The 13703-nt window shown below is 66.8% G+C and overlaps 2 protein-coding genes across 2 annotated transcripts; both read right to left on the bottom strand.

Moving 5' to 3' along the window:
- Window positions 1-9401: 9401 nt before the first annotated feature.
- LOC308048549 (platelet-activating factor receptor-like) lies at window positions 9402-10400 on the bottom strand (the record flags this gene model as incomplete). The annotated part of the gene is made up of 1 exon (XM_080357742.1): window positions 9402-10400. The coding sequence occupies one exon, from the start codon at window positions 10398-10400 to the stop codon at window positions 9402-9404; it is 999 nt and encodes a 332-aa protein (XP_080213868.1).
- A 1667-nt stretch (window positions 10401-12067) lies between these two features.
- On the bottom strand, window positions 12068-13116 carry TMEM35B (transmembrane protein 35B; the record flags this gene model as incomplete). Its single annotated transcript, XM_080357774.1, has 3 exons — window positions 12068-12493; window positions 12585-12765; window positions 13009-13116. The coding sequence occupies 3 exons, from the start codon at window positions 13114-13116 to the stop codon at window positions 12363-12365; spliced, it is 420 nt and encodes a 139-aa protein (XP_080213900.1). The 3' UTR covers window positions 12068-12362.
- Window positions 13117-13703: the final 587 nt, after the last annotated feature.

The raw sequence follows: 13703 nt of genomic DNA on the forward strand, positions 1-13703 counted from the left end.
TTTTCCCCAGGAGATTCCTCAGCTGTTTGACACGGAGACAAGCACTGTTCACACAGGAGCGCAGGCACAGGGGCAGCACACATCCTGCAAAGGGTCACAGCGGGCAAAGCAATAGCCAGTGTCCCTGGGCTTCCCACGGGGACCACCTGTGACCCAGCCAAGGTGCCTGCCCAGGTGACACATGCAGGGCAGAGGGACACACAGAGCCAGCATAGCCTCATCCTCCCAAAGAACACCATGCTTCCTCACAGCCTCATCCCCAGCTATTAATAGCCTTCAGTAGCCTCCTCAGGATCCATTTGCATATTTGATTGCAACTCTGAGGCGGGGCAGGGCCCTTCAATCAGCTGTTCCTGCAGCCTCATTTGCATCGTTTGACATTTTGTGCTGGGAGCACTGACACCAGCACTGTGGTTGGGCACATGGCTCCAGGGCGTGCAGGTGGGCACAATGTCCCCAGCCAGCAGCGCTGCCTGGACATGCCACATTGGCCACCCTGCCCCCACCGAGCTGGCAGCACCTCTCCAGCCTGCCCCAGACCTAGCAGGGTGTGATGGAGCCTTGGTGGCCCATGTTCCTAGGTGGCCTCTCTGCCCTGCCCCACTTCCCAGCCCAACTGGTGGCACTCGGTCCCAGTCCGACCTGCGCAGCGGGGCAGACAGTGGTGGGCAGGCCATGCCCAGCCCCACAGGCAGGGCGTGGGGTGACAGCCACGGCCACAGCTTGGCTGCCCGTCCCGCCAGCTCTGTCTGGAGTTGCCGCACATCAAAGGCTGGGATGTCCTCAGGAGCCTGGGGGGACCCCGAGCCCCAGCACGGCCATCACAGCCCCGGGGAGATCGAGGGGCCAGGACGCTGCCCCTTGCCCTATCTGGCCACGCAGAGTGATCAGCACCGTGGACAGTGCCCGCCTGCCACCAGCACGCACCGCCATGGCCACCGCCTTGGCCACTATGGCCACCACTCCACCTACGGCCACCACCACTGCACCTACGGCCACCACCACACCCAGTGGCACCTGCTGCCCAACAGCGCCCGCCGCAGACAGCTGCCCCGCAGCCCCAGGCCAGGGACGCGCCAGGCGGCGGCAGGAGGAGCCAGGCGGCTCCAGGGCCCCAGGGCAGCCATGGCCCTGGGCTGTGTCCCGGGACGCCCTTGCTCCCCCCCGTCTCTTGGCATCACTCGCTTAGCAGGAAAAAAACAACTCGAGGTGAAGCATGGGACTGAGCCTGAGGATGGTGGGGATCAGGTGAGGGCTCTGCTGCTTCCCTCCCTTCTGCCTCAGTTTCCACACCAAGAAAACACAACAGAGAATACAGGTTCATCTCAGTGAGAAGCAAGACGACGGGAGACAAGCATGGAGAGGCACAGAGGGACCTGACTGCCACTGTGACTGTGCCAAGGAGTGAACCAAAGACAGGCAGGGCTCGAAGCACAGATGTCGGCACCGGCTGTGCCGCTCGCCGGCAGCAGGGCCGTCTGGCAGGCAGGCAGAGCCGGGGCTCCCCAGCTCCATCCATGGGCCAACACACTGACACCACAGAGGGGACCTCGTCCCTCACACACACAGAGGTGCAGCCCTGCCCTGCTTCCCACACGCTGGGACATGCTCAGCCTGGCCACTCTGGGACTCTGCTCCCGGGCTTGGGGACAAGCAGCACAGTGTGGCCCCATGCAGAGCTGGGCTGGGAGCAGCGGAGTCTCACCTCCCCCATCCTGAGCAAACACCCGCACGGAGACCACCATGTCCCCAGGGCTGAGCACACTGTGTCCCCAAGGGTGAGCTCAGCGCGGGCACAGCCCCCATGCACGCATTCCTCGGCCCCAGCAGACACAGCCCCCAGTGCAGGGAAAGGGAGCAGAGAGCTCGGAGCGGGGAGTCCCCATCCCAGCCAGGTGAGCTCCGAGGCTGTGCCGAGGCTTGTCTGGGGAGGGCTGGCCGGGAGCCATATACTGCACACCCAGACGAGGAGGTGGCTGCCGGGGAGGAGGACTTGGCCAGGAAAGGGTTAGGAGCAGCTCTGCGGGAGTGGGGGCTGCCTGGGGGTCTCCCACTCTGCCCAGATAGGGGGACTCGGCTCCCCCCACCAGCGCATCCGCTGCACGGGCACCGCTGGCACAAAGCAGGGCTCTCCTGGGAGACGGGCTCCGCAAGGCACGGACCCCCCTGCACACAGCCGGCCCCGCTCCCCTCCCACCGGGCAGCCCCTTCTCCTGCGCCCACCGCCCCACTCACCCACCGCTGCCGCTAAGCCATGAAGTTGCCCGCCTGTGCTCGGCAGGAGCCGGAGGACGGAAGCGGCGCGGCGGCTGGATTCGCTTTCTTCCTGCGAAATCCCCGCAGGCTGCCCATGCCGCGGCCACCGGCGTCCCCGGGGTCACGGCCACCCACGGCAGCGGCGGTGGCCACGCTCCCAGCGCCTGGGCCGACACCGGCACCTTGCAGGCGGCGAGAGGCGGGGGCGGAGCCGGCGCCTCCGCACGCTGGGGACACACCCACGCGCGCTCCCCGGCGCGCTCCGGCCACCCCCGCGCACAGCCCCGCACCCCCGGGAAGGGGCTGCCCACGCCAGCAGCACCCGCACGCCCACGGCCCGCCCCGCTGCATCGCCGTGCGCGGACGGACAGACACACAGCCCTGCACGCCGGGACGGACACACACCACTCTGCATCCCTGTGCACCTGGATGTTCCCACAGCCGTGCACACCTCCTGCAGCGCTGCACTTCCTGCACCCCCCCACTCCTACCCGCGGCATCTCCACACCCCCCCACACCCACCTACTCCTCTACACCCCGCAAGCACCTGCATGCAGCCCTCACCCCCACCAGCCCCCGCACCCTGACACCCGCTGGCACCCACCATGCCTCCCTCGCTCCCAGAGAGGGCCCCGGGGGCCCAGAGCAGACACACCATGACATGAAACACAGAGACCCCTCGGCTCAGCTGCACCAACACCAGCCTGGGTGCATCAACCGCCACGCGGTCTCACCCTGACCCTCGGGCTGTGAACACCAACCTGGCCAAGCCACATCCAAGACATGTAGCGTATCCCCATTAACAACCAGTTCACCATCCCCAGGGCTCCCAGTCCCACTGCAGCCCCTCCAGCCCCCTGCGGAGACAGGGGGTGTCCCAGGCCAACGCCACAGCACCAGGGATGGGACACTGGCAGGTCCCCCACTGGGCGTCGTGCTGGGATTTGGTACCTGCAGCTTTCTCAGTCCTCTCGCTCCGAAGCGGCACCCCCACACGCCCACGGACAGGCTGTTCTCCCGCTCTGCTCTGCCCACCAAAAACTTCAGCTAATTCCAAGCCCAAACGGCTCCTGGCCCCACCAGGGGGAGAGGGCCAGGCAGGCAGCGAGGCTCCCACCACCGCCTGCCGCCCGGAGCTGCCGGTTTAAGGCCAAACAGACCCTCAGTGAAACGCCGAGCACTGGCAACCACGCCACAAACATCTGCTCTTCCAACGGCATCATGATTCACAGGCTATTAATTGGGGCTTGGCAGCGCTGGGAAGTGTTTGCATCCCCTGGCTTCGCTCAGAGCCACAACTCGCTGCTGACACGGTCCGGGTGCCGGGGAAGGAGCCAAACCCAGCAATGCACCGGCCGCAGTGGAGCTGTGCCAGGACGGGCACGTGGGGCACGGTACCCGCTCCTGCACCCGTCAGCCAGACGTGCGGGAGCGAGGTAGAGCAAGCCCAAGGAAAAGAGCAGCAGCGGTGCTTGGTGCTTGCCAGGAGCAGTCGGCAGAACCAGCACAGCACCACCAGCACAGCACCGCGCAGCAGCTCCAGCACCTGCCAGCCCCACACTGTGGCAGGGGGGCCGCCCGTTTTGGCTCCCACCCATGGCAGGGTCTGTGGGTGCTGGTGATGCTCTCACAAGGGCCCAGCTCCAAACAGCGCCGTGGTTCTGTAGGGTCTCCCGGCTGCCTCTGTGTGCGATCCTGAGCCGCTGGCTCCCCGGGGCACCGGCGTCGGCTGCCGGCGCAGCATCAAGGAGAACTGCAGAGCAGCACCCTGCTCAGGCAGCACCAGACAAAGGCTGGGAGAAGCCTCCTCCAACAGGCAAGAGAAATCTGAATTCAGAAGCTGATTAGAAACCATGTCATGGCTCCTTCCCGCTCCAGCATTTGGGAAGGAGTGAGCTCATGGTGGGGGAACATGGAAAATCTAATTAGGATTGAGGACAGGTTGTAGAGGAGCTGACACAGGAGCTGCGGGAGCACAGCTGCTCGCGGAAGGGGGACACCGGGCGCCCACAGCACCCCCAGCCCTGTGGAAACAGGGAAAGTACAAATTAATTCTCCTTAATCTGATGGGCACTTGTTCTGCTGCCACGTGCTGCCGCCACGGCTGGCACAGAGCAGCCTGCCCTGCTCACGGCTCGGCTCGTGTGCTCACGGCGCCACGGCCCCTCCATCCCCCATGGCCGATGCTGTACGGTCCCTGGGTGCTGGGCAGGGCACGGGCAGCAGAAGGGGCTTGATCCTGCCCAGTGAGAGGGAGGTGAGCGTGGGATGCTGCACTCAGAGTCTGGCCCTCTCCTTCATCCCGGGGTGCCCCCCCCCCATGCTGCCATTTGCTGGGGTAGTGGCTGTCACAGGGCCATCAAGACGGCCACAATGCCGAGGGCACAGAGCACTTTGGTGGCACAGGCTTCACAGGCAGCTCTTGGGGACAGCAGAGCCCTGAGGCCACACTGAAGGGTGCTACGCAGGGTCAGCAGCACCAGGCACTGCTTGGCACATCCCCATACTTTCCGCTGGCACCTGCCATGCCCTGTGCCACCTGCACCGCAGGGATGTCCTCCCGCCAATGAGGGACGCGAGCAGTCACTTCCACCCATCCCATCACTGGGGTGTCCCCCGGGACACATCCAACCGTGCACCCCCGGTCCCCAGCCCTCCCCACGTGTCCCCCGGCTGCCGGCACGTCTCGCCTGCTATTCTTAGCTCTCCAGCGCTGCGCTCTCCGGCAATGGCACCGTATATTACAATTATTGCTGGCTGCCAACCTCCTGAAGCAGGCAGCCAGGATCGCGGTGGGGCTTCCACACCCCTGGCGACCTGTCATACGGTCCCTGCCGGGCTCTGGTCTTCACCAGGCTATTTCAGGAAACCCAGTTCGATGGGCAGAAGGAGCACAAGCCACAAGCTGGATCCAGGCTCCTCATGTCACCGCTCGGATCCAGATTTTAGCTTCGCCCCTGATGGCAAGAAGGGCCAAGAATCACCTTTGGCTCCAGATCCCAATTTCTGGCTGGGTGGGATCCAGGGTTTCGGATCAGCTTGTTGGAGAGATGCGAGCATCTGCAAAACCTGGATCTGGAGCCCCGGCCACACAAGACCCCAGCACGGGGACGGATCCGGCCCCCACGGGGGGGACAGACCCACAGACACCCACACACCAGCACAGCCGCTCCTGTACGGGCTCTGCATCCCGCAGGTCCTAGCAAAGCCCTGCCCCGAACTTATGATGGGGAGGCTGACGGAAGGGCCCCCAGGGGCCCCCAGCCTGGGCTCCCCACTGCTCTCTGCAAGCGCTGGGCACTTGGGAGGGAGATTTGGGCACCAAGGGCTCAGCATCAACACACCCAGGCTGGATGGGGACACCACGGTTGTCACCTCATTCCCCTGCAGCAGGGATGCCCAGAGCCGGCCCTGGTGCCCAGGCTCAGCAGGTAACAACACCCAGGGCAGCCCCAAACACGGCTCACGCCTGCGCTGTGCCGGTGCTCCCACCACCCCCGCAGCCAGGAGAGGCCCCTCCAGGGATGCTCCACAGTCACTTTGATGGCTATTTTTTCCCTCTTGGCCCTGCAGGCGCTTGAATAATACTTAGAAAGGGCTGCCGTGCCTCCTGCCAGACTCCCGAGTGTAGCTGTGCCCGTCTCCCGGTGGCCATGCCCCTGGTCCATCCCCCATCAATGGGGTCCTGGGGGGCTGGGAGCCGCAGACGCGTGCGGGAGGACACTGGGAGCACAGAAGCAAGGAACCCAGATAGACGGGAAATGACATCCATTTCCTAAAGGAGAATCTGCGTTACTAGCCAGATCCTGCCCCAATTTACACCAAGGGAGGCCTTCTGCTCCCAGCCCGGATTCCTGCGGGGGCAGCAGGCACCCAACAGCCTGGCTCTGTCTCCTGCCTGCTCGGGGCTTCGTGGCTGCTCAGGGGGCAGACAGGGACCCGCTGTGGGCAGTGTGGCCCTGAGCCCCACGAAGGAGGTGACGTGAAGGGCTGGATGTCACGGGATGGAGAGCGACAAACAGTCCCAGAGCCAACTTGCTTTGCAGGTTTGGCACAGGGTGGGTGGACCAGACTGGCTGCCCCAACAAAACCCAACCATCCGGGAGAAGGAAGGTGAGGAGAGGAGAGAGACCCAGCCCCAGAGCCCTGAAAAGCTCTCCCTGCCTGCCAGGCTGGCTGTACCATGGAGCCTGGATGTATGGTGGGAGTCACCGCTCAGCTTATGCTCTGTGCCAGCTCCCAGCACCCACCAGCAGCCCTGGACCTGCACTGGCCCGGCTGGGACACAGCTCCTGCACCCAGTGCCAGCTCTCTCTGTCTCGCAGGGTGGCAAGAGCAGAGACCACCGGGCTGGGGAGGGGTCCTGGGCCCCAAGCCTGGCCCGAGCCCTCCGCAGCAGGGGAGCACCAGGACGGCCGGTGTCGCCTGCTGGGGGAGGTGCTGGAGGGGCTGAGAGCTTCAGCCCCCTCCCCAAAGCCTCACACACCAGGAGATGGGGGATGCCCGCACCCCTTCCCCCGCACCCGCGAGGGCATCCCGAGCAGCCGCACCGGCTGAGCTGAGCCCCGCGGTGCCGGTGAGATGCCCCCAGCCATCTTGCCATCCCCCCCGGCACCTCCCCAGCACCCACCGGCTGACGATGGATGGGTCCCCGGGCGACACGTCCCGGGTCCCCGCGGCCTGTCCCGCACGGCCCCGGCTCCCCGTTGGGGCGGTCTCCCCCCACGCTGGGCATCGCCGCTCCCCCGGGACCGCGGCCCCCGCCCGCCCGCCGGTGTCCCGCGCCCCCCGCCGCTCTTACCCCGCTCCCGCCGCCTACATCCTCCGGCCGCTGCCCGGCGGCTCCCCGACGGCCCGGCCCGGCCGGTACCGGAGCGGCTCGGTTGGGCTCGGCTGGTCCCGGCGCGGCCCGGGCCGGCGCCCCGCGCGTGGGAGCGCGGCGGGCGGCAGCATGCGAGTGGCGGCGGCCCCGCAGTGCAGCGCGGATGGGCGCGGAGCGGCGCGGAGCGGAGCGCGGCGCAGCCAAGACACGGCGGTGGATTTTCCCCGGGAGTCAGAGCGGGCGGCGGCGGCGCAAGATGGCTCCGGTGCGGCTCTGCCGCCGCCTCCCGGCGCCCCGGGACCCCCGGCCCCCGGTGCGGCGGGGGGCAGGCGAGATGGGGAAAAGCGAGGGGGAACACGCGTGGGGCCGGGGAGCTGCTATCGGCGGGACACGCAGCGTGGGCTCTGCCCCGCGGTGCTGGGCTGGCACCGGGACAGGTGGTACCACCCCTAGGCATCCTCCTGGGGCACCCTGGGGTCGTGGGGGCACCCTGGGACCCTCCACTCGTGGCCACAGGCCATGCCCGGAGAGTGCTGGGGTACCAGGACAGCCCCGGGGTACCAGGACAGCCCCAGGACAGGTGCAGTCCTTGCGGGCTCAGCCTTGCCTCACCAGACCCAGGGCCACCAGCTGCCACCCGCCCGCCGAGCCCCTCACACCACACCGTATAATTTGCTGATAATAATAATTACGACGCATGTGGGTTACAAGCGCAGCGGAACAATAACCTGATTAACGCCTCGCTGTGCGCGGTGGCAGGAGCCACACCGCGGCACATGCCGGGCCTGAGGAACGAGCCGACCCCGAAGCCACCCACCATGCTGCGTGGGCGCCGCTGCCCCAAGCGCAGGGGGACAAAGCCCAGACGAGTCCATAGAGCAGGTTTTTAAGCAACTGTGTCCTGGCGGTTTGTGTCCATGTCCCAGCACCGTGGTCCTTGGCCAGGCCAGCTGTGTGGCCAGGCAGCGCTGTACCCAGCGGTCACACCATCAGTCACCCAGCGGGACGTGCCGGGCTGGAGGACACGAGTGTTTCCCAGGGTGGCACAGGGCAGAGGGATGGCAGCACATGGCGGGGAGAACGAGGTCAGATCCAGGCCCTGCTCCCAGCACAGCAGCTCTGCAAAGCCACCCCCCTTTTGGGGTGCTCTGCTCAGCATCCCTGTGGTCCCCATCCCTGAACAGTCCCTTGCGTGGGACATCCCACCAGAGCTGGTCCTGCCCCCACCCCTGGCATGCAGAGAGCCCCCCAAATGTCCTGTTGCCCCTGGGGGAGTGACCCCAGCCCTTGCCCAGCCCCGCAGTGCCCCCATTGCTGCCCCTGTGACAGCTCCTGTCTGCCCGGAGGGAGCGGAGCTCTGCTCACATCCCCGAGCAGTTACATAAAATGATTAAAAATTAATGTGCATTTCAAAAGGGGAACAACCAAGAGGTCCAAGACAGCTGGGCCAGGGCTGGGTGCGGAGCAGAGTCACCCTTGCCCACGTCCTGGCTCTGCCAAAAAGCAGCACCGCAGCACACAGAGACCAGCCCGACCCGTGGGCACAGCCACATTGAGCCAGAGCAAAGCACCCGAGCGGGCACCCCCAGTCAGGGGGCAGCAGATGTGCCCCAGCCCCTGCCACTGTCCCCTTGTCCCTATGTGCCCCGTGTGGCTGCGCAGCACCCGCGGCTCCTGCTCGTGCAGCGCCGGGGAGCGGGGCTGCGGTGGCGGCAGGAATGAGCCAGGGCTGGGAAAGCACCATCTTCCTCCCACGCAGCCGCCCACGGCCCTGCGCTGGCTCTGCCGCCCCCGCCGTGTGCCGGGGCTCGCCGGGAAGGTGGGCGGCAGGCACGGGGCTGGGGGCTGCGCTGTGCCCACCGTGCCCACCCACCCGTGAGCAGGGGATGGGGCAGGGGGCACAGGGCCCTGCAGCCCCCCGGGGCTGGAGCTGCCGTGGTGCTGGCTCCTGCTGCAGGAGCAGGGCTGAGATGGGGCTGGGGGACCAGGGGTGAGGGAATGGGGGCTGCCCCACACCCAACTCTGCCCCACAGCACCCTCCAGCAAAGAGAATGGGGAAGCCTTTGGCTCACTCATTTTTAATCCCAGGCAAGAGCGAGCCCCCCCAGTGCTTGCAAATGCAGAGAGCAGGATCTGTGCGTGAACGGAAACTGTGGGCCCATGAGCGCGTGGGGGTGCACAGAGAGTGGAGTGGGGGTGGGAGCTGCATGAAGCCAGAGCTCCCCCCATGCTGCTCCCCATCCTCATCCTGGCACCAGGGACACCGTCCCACCCCGACTACAGCACCAGGGCAGCGGGGGGCAGGTCCCCGGTGCCCACCCTGCTACGAGGAGGCGAAGGAGGACGTGCGGACGCTGGGCACGGGTGCAGCGGGGGCTGGCGGGGAGAGTGGGAGGCAGCGGCCGATCTTGCGCAGGGTCCGTCCCAGGTCGGCGCGGAAGCGCCGGATGGAGAAGCAGTAGACGAGGGGGTCGAGGCAGCTGTTGAGGCTGAGCAGGGCCACGCTCAGCGCGTGCAGCACATCCAGGGTGGCGGGGGGCCTGCAGAGCGGCACGGGGGGCTGGCTGCCCACCCAGGGGGCCAGCGTGAGGTGGTAGGGGGCCACGCAGACCACGAAGACCAGCAGCATCCCCAGCACCATGGCACGCGCCTGCTGCCGGTGGGAGCCCGGTGAGGCAGCGGTGGGCGCTGAGAGCGCCCGGGCGATGGAGGCGTAGGTGCCCAGCACCACCAGGAAGGCGGCGGCGAAGAAGCCCACCATGGCGTAGGCGTACACTCGCTGCCGGCCGTGCTGCTCGAAGCAGGTGGTGGCCCCGGCGCGCGTGGGGAAGGTTTGCTGGGTGGCCAGGGTGGGCACGGCGCAGCCCAGCCCCAGCAGCCAGGCCAGGGCGCAGGCCAGCGCGGCCCCTCGGCGCCCCGTCAGCGGCAGCTCCCGCCGCGCCGCCCGCACCGCGCAGAACCGGTTGAAGCTGATGAGCGCCATGAAGGTGACGGCGCTGTAGGTTGCCAGGTAGTAAGCGGCCCCGGCCAGGCGGCACGCAGCCTCTGAGAGCAGCCAGTCCCCCCCGGCCAGGTAGTAGGGGATCCAGAGGGGCAGGGTGAGGTTGAAGAGGATGTCAGCCAGCGTGAGGTTGATGAGGTAGATGCGGATGGCCCTCCTCACCTTGCCGTTCTGCAGGAAGACCAGCAAGGCCACCAGGTTGCCCGGCAGCCCCACGCACAGCACCAGGCAGTAGACAGCTGGCACCAGCAGGAACTGCACCGGGTCGCTGGGCACACACTCGCCGGGGTGCCCCGTGGGCAGCAGTGCTGAGCCGTTCATCCCGGGCTCCTGCAAAGATGGGGACAGTCAGCAGCAGGGCCCCAAACACAGCCCTCAGGGGACAGGGAAGGGACATTGAGCAGGACAGGACAAGCTTTCCAGCTGTTAGTTGCTGGGCACCAGTGGCAGAGCCCCCCGGTGAGGACGCCATCATGCGCCAAAGGGGTGCAGCCTCTAGCAGATCCAGCCCAACCCAGCTGCATCCCCCCACATCGCGTGGGAGCCCCGGTGTCACCACCGGCCACCCCACCGAGGCTCCTCAGGAGCGGCAGGCGCAGCTGCACCGCGGCTGACGGCAGAGCCACGGCCAGCGCACCCGGGGGTGCTGCGCCGGCTCCCGCTGGCAGCTGCTGGGCTTAACACCTCCCACACAGCCGCCTGCCTGCTGGGGCCACCCGGCCCCTCCCAGCACCCCGAATCCTCCCCTAGAGCCCACCCATGCGAAATCACCCACTGTCTCAGCATGCATTGGAGATGGATGGGGGGTACGGGCATGGGGCTGCCGCCCCCCGCACGCCCCAGCCCTGCGCCAGGCAGGTTTGCCAGCCCGCTGTTTGCCAGCCCTGGCCACAGAAACCCACATTGCAATGGCTGTATCCCAGGGCTGCAGCGCTCTCACCTCCCGCCGCCTCCTGCCCACACCTCGCTGAGTCACCCAGCAGGTGTTTTCCAGCACGCAGGGTTCAGATTCGGCACGTGCAGCACCCAACACCAGGTAGAAAGGCAGATGGCATGAGCTGCTGAGCCACGGTTCATCCCAATGAGCTTCATTTGCTCTGCAGAGCCAGCGCAGACCCCCCAAGGAGACCCTGTCTCCCTCAACAGCCCCCTTTTCCTTATCCTTCCCCCACCCATTTGCAAGGGGATGCTGCAGCTCACCCACACCAAGCCGGTTACTTACCCCACCGGGTCGGGCTGGACCGGCTGCGTCCCCTCCGGCTGCTCCTTGCTGTCTGATCCGACCAGGCTGGGGGAGCCTTTAAGCGCTGGGGGGAGGCAGGGGCAGCCTGAGCCACCCCCCCGCCATCCCGAGCCCCCGTGGGGACGGCAGCTGGAGCAGGGACAGCACCTGCGGGTGTATGTAACAGGGGATTCCCCGCTGGAGCCACGCTAAGACCCCCTGCGCCGGCCAACAGGGCTGGAGGCCCCCCCGCCCGCCCCCAGCCCCATCCAGGACCATTTCCCAGGGCCCTTTTCCCACCGACGCAGGGATGAAAGCAGCGGAGGGTCAAGTTTCCGCACCCAGCAGCTGGGGGAAAGGGGGGTGACCCGAAAGGGATCAAAGCTGGAATCTGCCTCCTCCCGGCTCTTAGTGCTTTTGTTGGCTTCAAAGCTGGATTTAGGGGGAACAGCACCCTGCCCCCCCACCCCGAGTCCATTAGCTCTGGGAGCACTTGACTTGCTGCTTTGTATGGCCCTGCAATTTGTGGGTGCTTATTTGGGACATCAAAGGTGCCACCCTGAGGTGGTTCATGTCCCACTAGGGGCATGGGGGTGTTGTACCCCCTCTGCTCATCCTAAGGTGACCATCCCATAGCCATCCGAGCCGCCTTGGTGAGAGGTGCACAGGGTTCAAATGCAATCTTGGGTTTCCAGGACATAGCCTCAGCGCCCGTGGCTCAGCCTGGGGAGAGGCAGAAATAAACAGAGGATGTAAAACATGAAAAACTAGAGGCTTTATTCCAAAATACAAAAGCCCCCAGGAGAGCAGAGCCAGCCCCAGCCTGGCATGGCCATTCCAGGAAGACCAGTCCACTTTGTGCGAGCTTAGCGATGGAGCTGCTAGAGCGGTGCCAGTGACATCGCCACCGTCCCACAGCACCAGCCCGGGTCCTGCAGCGTGGGGACAACCAGCACCAGCGTCCCCAGCAGCGGCAGGAGAGGACACACCACGCCGTCCCCAGAAATACTGTAAGAGCATCGCTTCCCGCCAGCCAAGACGTCCGTCCTTCCCGCCTCCGGTCACTCGAACTTTGGCTTGGGGGGGTCGGCGTGCCCGCGGATGTTGAGCAGCAGGAGGAGGCCGAGGCAGAGCGTGGCGGGGGCGCACATGGCCAGGGGCTCCCGCAGCACCAGCAGCGTGTAGATGGCACCTGGGCGAGGAGCAGGGCGTGGGGACCGCGGTCGCACCCTGCGCGTCCCCCGAGACCCCGCGCGGGGCGGCGGGCGCCCGCTGGCTCTCACCGATCATGACGACGCTGAGGACGAAGTTGCTGATCTCCTGCAGGAGCTGGGGCCCGAAGGCCAGCAGCAGCCCGGCCACCACCTCCACCCAGCCCACCACCTCCAGGTACCGGCCCGGCTCCGGCGTGAACCCGAACTCCGTCAGGGGAAAGACCTGGGCGAACCGCACGAACTCCGACTTCTGGGAAAGGGTGGAGAGGAGCGGAGAAGCCCTGAGCGCGGGGCTGGGGGGCACAGCCCTTCCGGCGGGGTCTGCTCCGCTCAGCCCTGCACCCCGAAGTGCCAGCACCCCAACCTGCCCGTTCCCCCCAAGGACTCAGCTCTGCACCCCCAGGGGCTCGGTCCTGCACCCCCGGCCCAGCGCAGCCCCAGCCCAGCCCCGGCCGCCCCTCCCCGGCTCGCCACCCCCCCTTGCCCCGCTCACCATGTGCCGGTGCAGCTCGGCCGAGAGCAGCTCCGAGAGCTTCCCCAGGCCCGTCAGCACGAAGAACAGCCCGAGCAGGACGCGGAGGGCGGTGAACGCCGCCGCCATGGCGGGGACGGGCGGGGACGGGGGCGGCCGGGCGGGGCCAGCGGCGGATCGGCTCAGCACGGCTCAGCCCAGCTAAGCTCGGCTCGGGTTTGCTCCGGCCTTTGCACTTTGCCTGGCCCCGGTCCCTGCAGCCCTGTCCTGGCTGGAGCAGGGAGGGACAGGCAGGAGCAGGGACCCCCCAGCCGTGCGGTGCTGCTGGGGCAGGGGGTGCTTCGATGGGCAGCTTCACCCCTCAGGGGTTGTGACCCCTCCAGCCACCACCATCCTCCCACCAAACCAGAGCTGGGTGAAAAAGAGTGGAAACCCCCCCCCAAAACATGCAGTTGGGGCTTAGTGGGTGCTGTGAGCGGGCTGAGCTCTGTGCCAGCACCCACAAAGTGCCACTGGCTCTGGGTGGCCGGAGCGATGGCACAAGGGGCTGCAGAGATGCTGGGGCAGGCAGGGACACCAGCAGCCCTGTGGGGTCAGGCAGCGAGCTGGTTAATGAGGCAGTGAGCTAGTTAACAAGGCAGCTGCAGCGAGGATTTTCTCCTGGCATGAGGGAGGCCCGGTCGGGTGACGGAGGCGGCTGTCACCCTGTCACCCTC

The sequence above is a fragment of the Nesoenas mayeri genome (assembly GCF_963082525.1).
Source record: "Nesoenas mayeri genome assembly, chromosome: 21".
NCBI lineage: Eukaryota > Metazoa > Chordata > Aves > Columbiformes > Columbidae > Nesoenas > Nesoenas mayeri.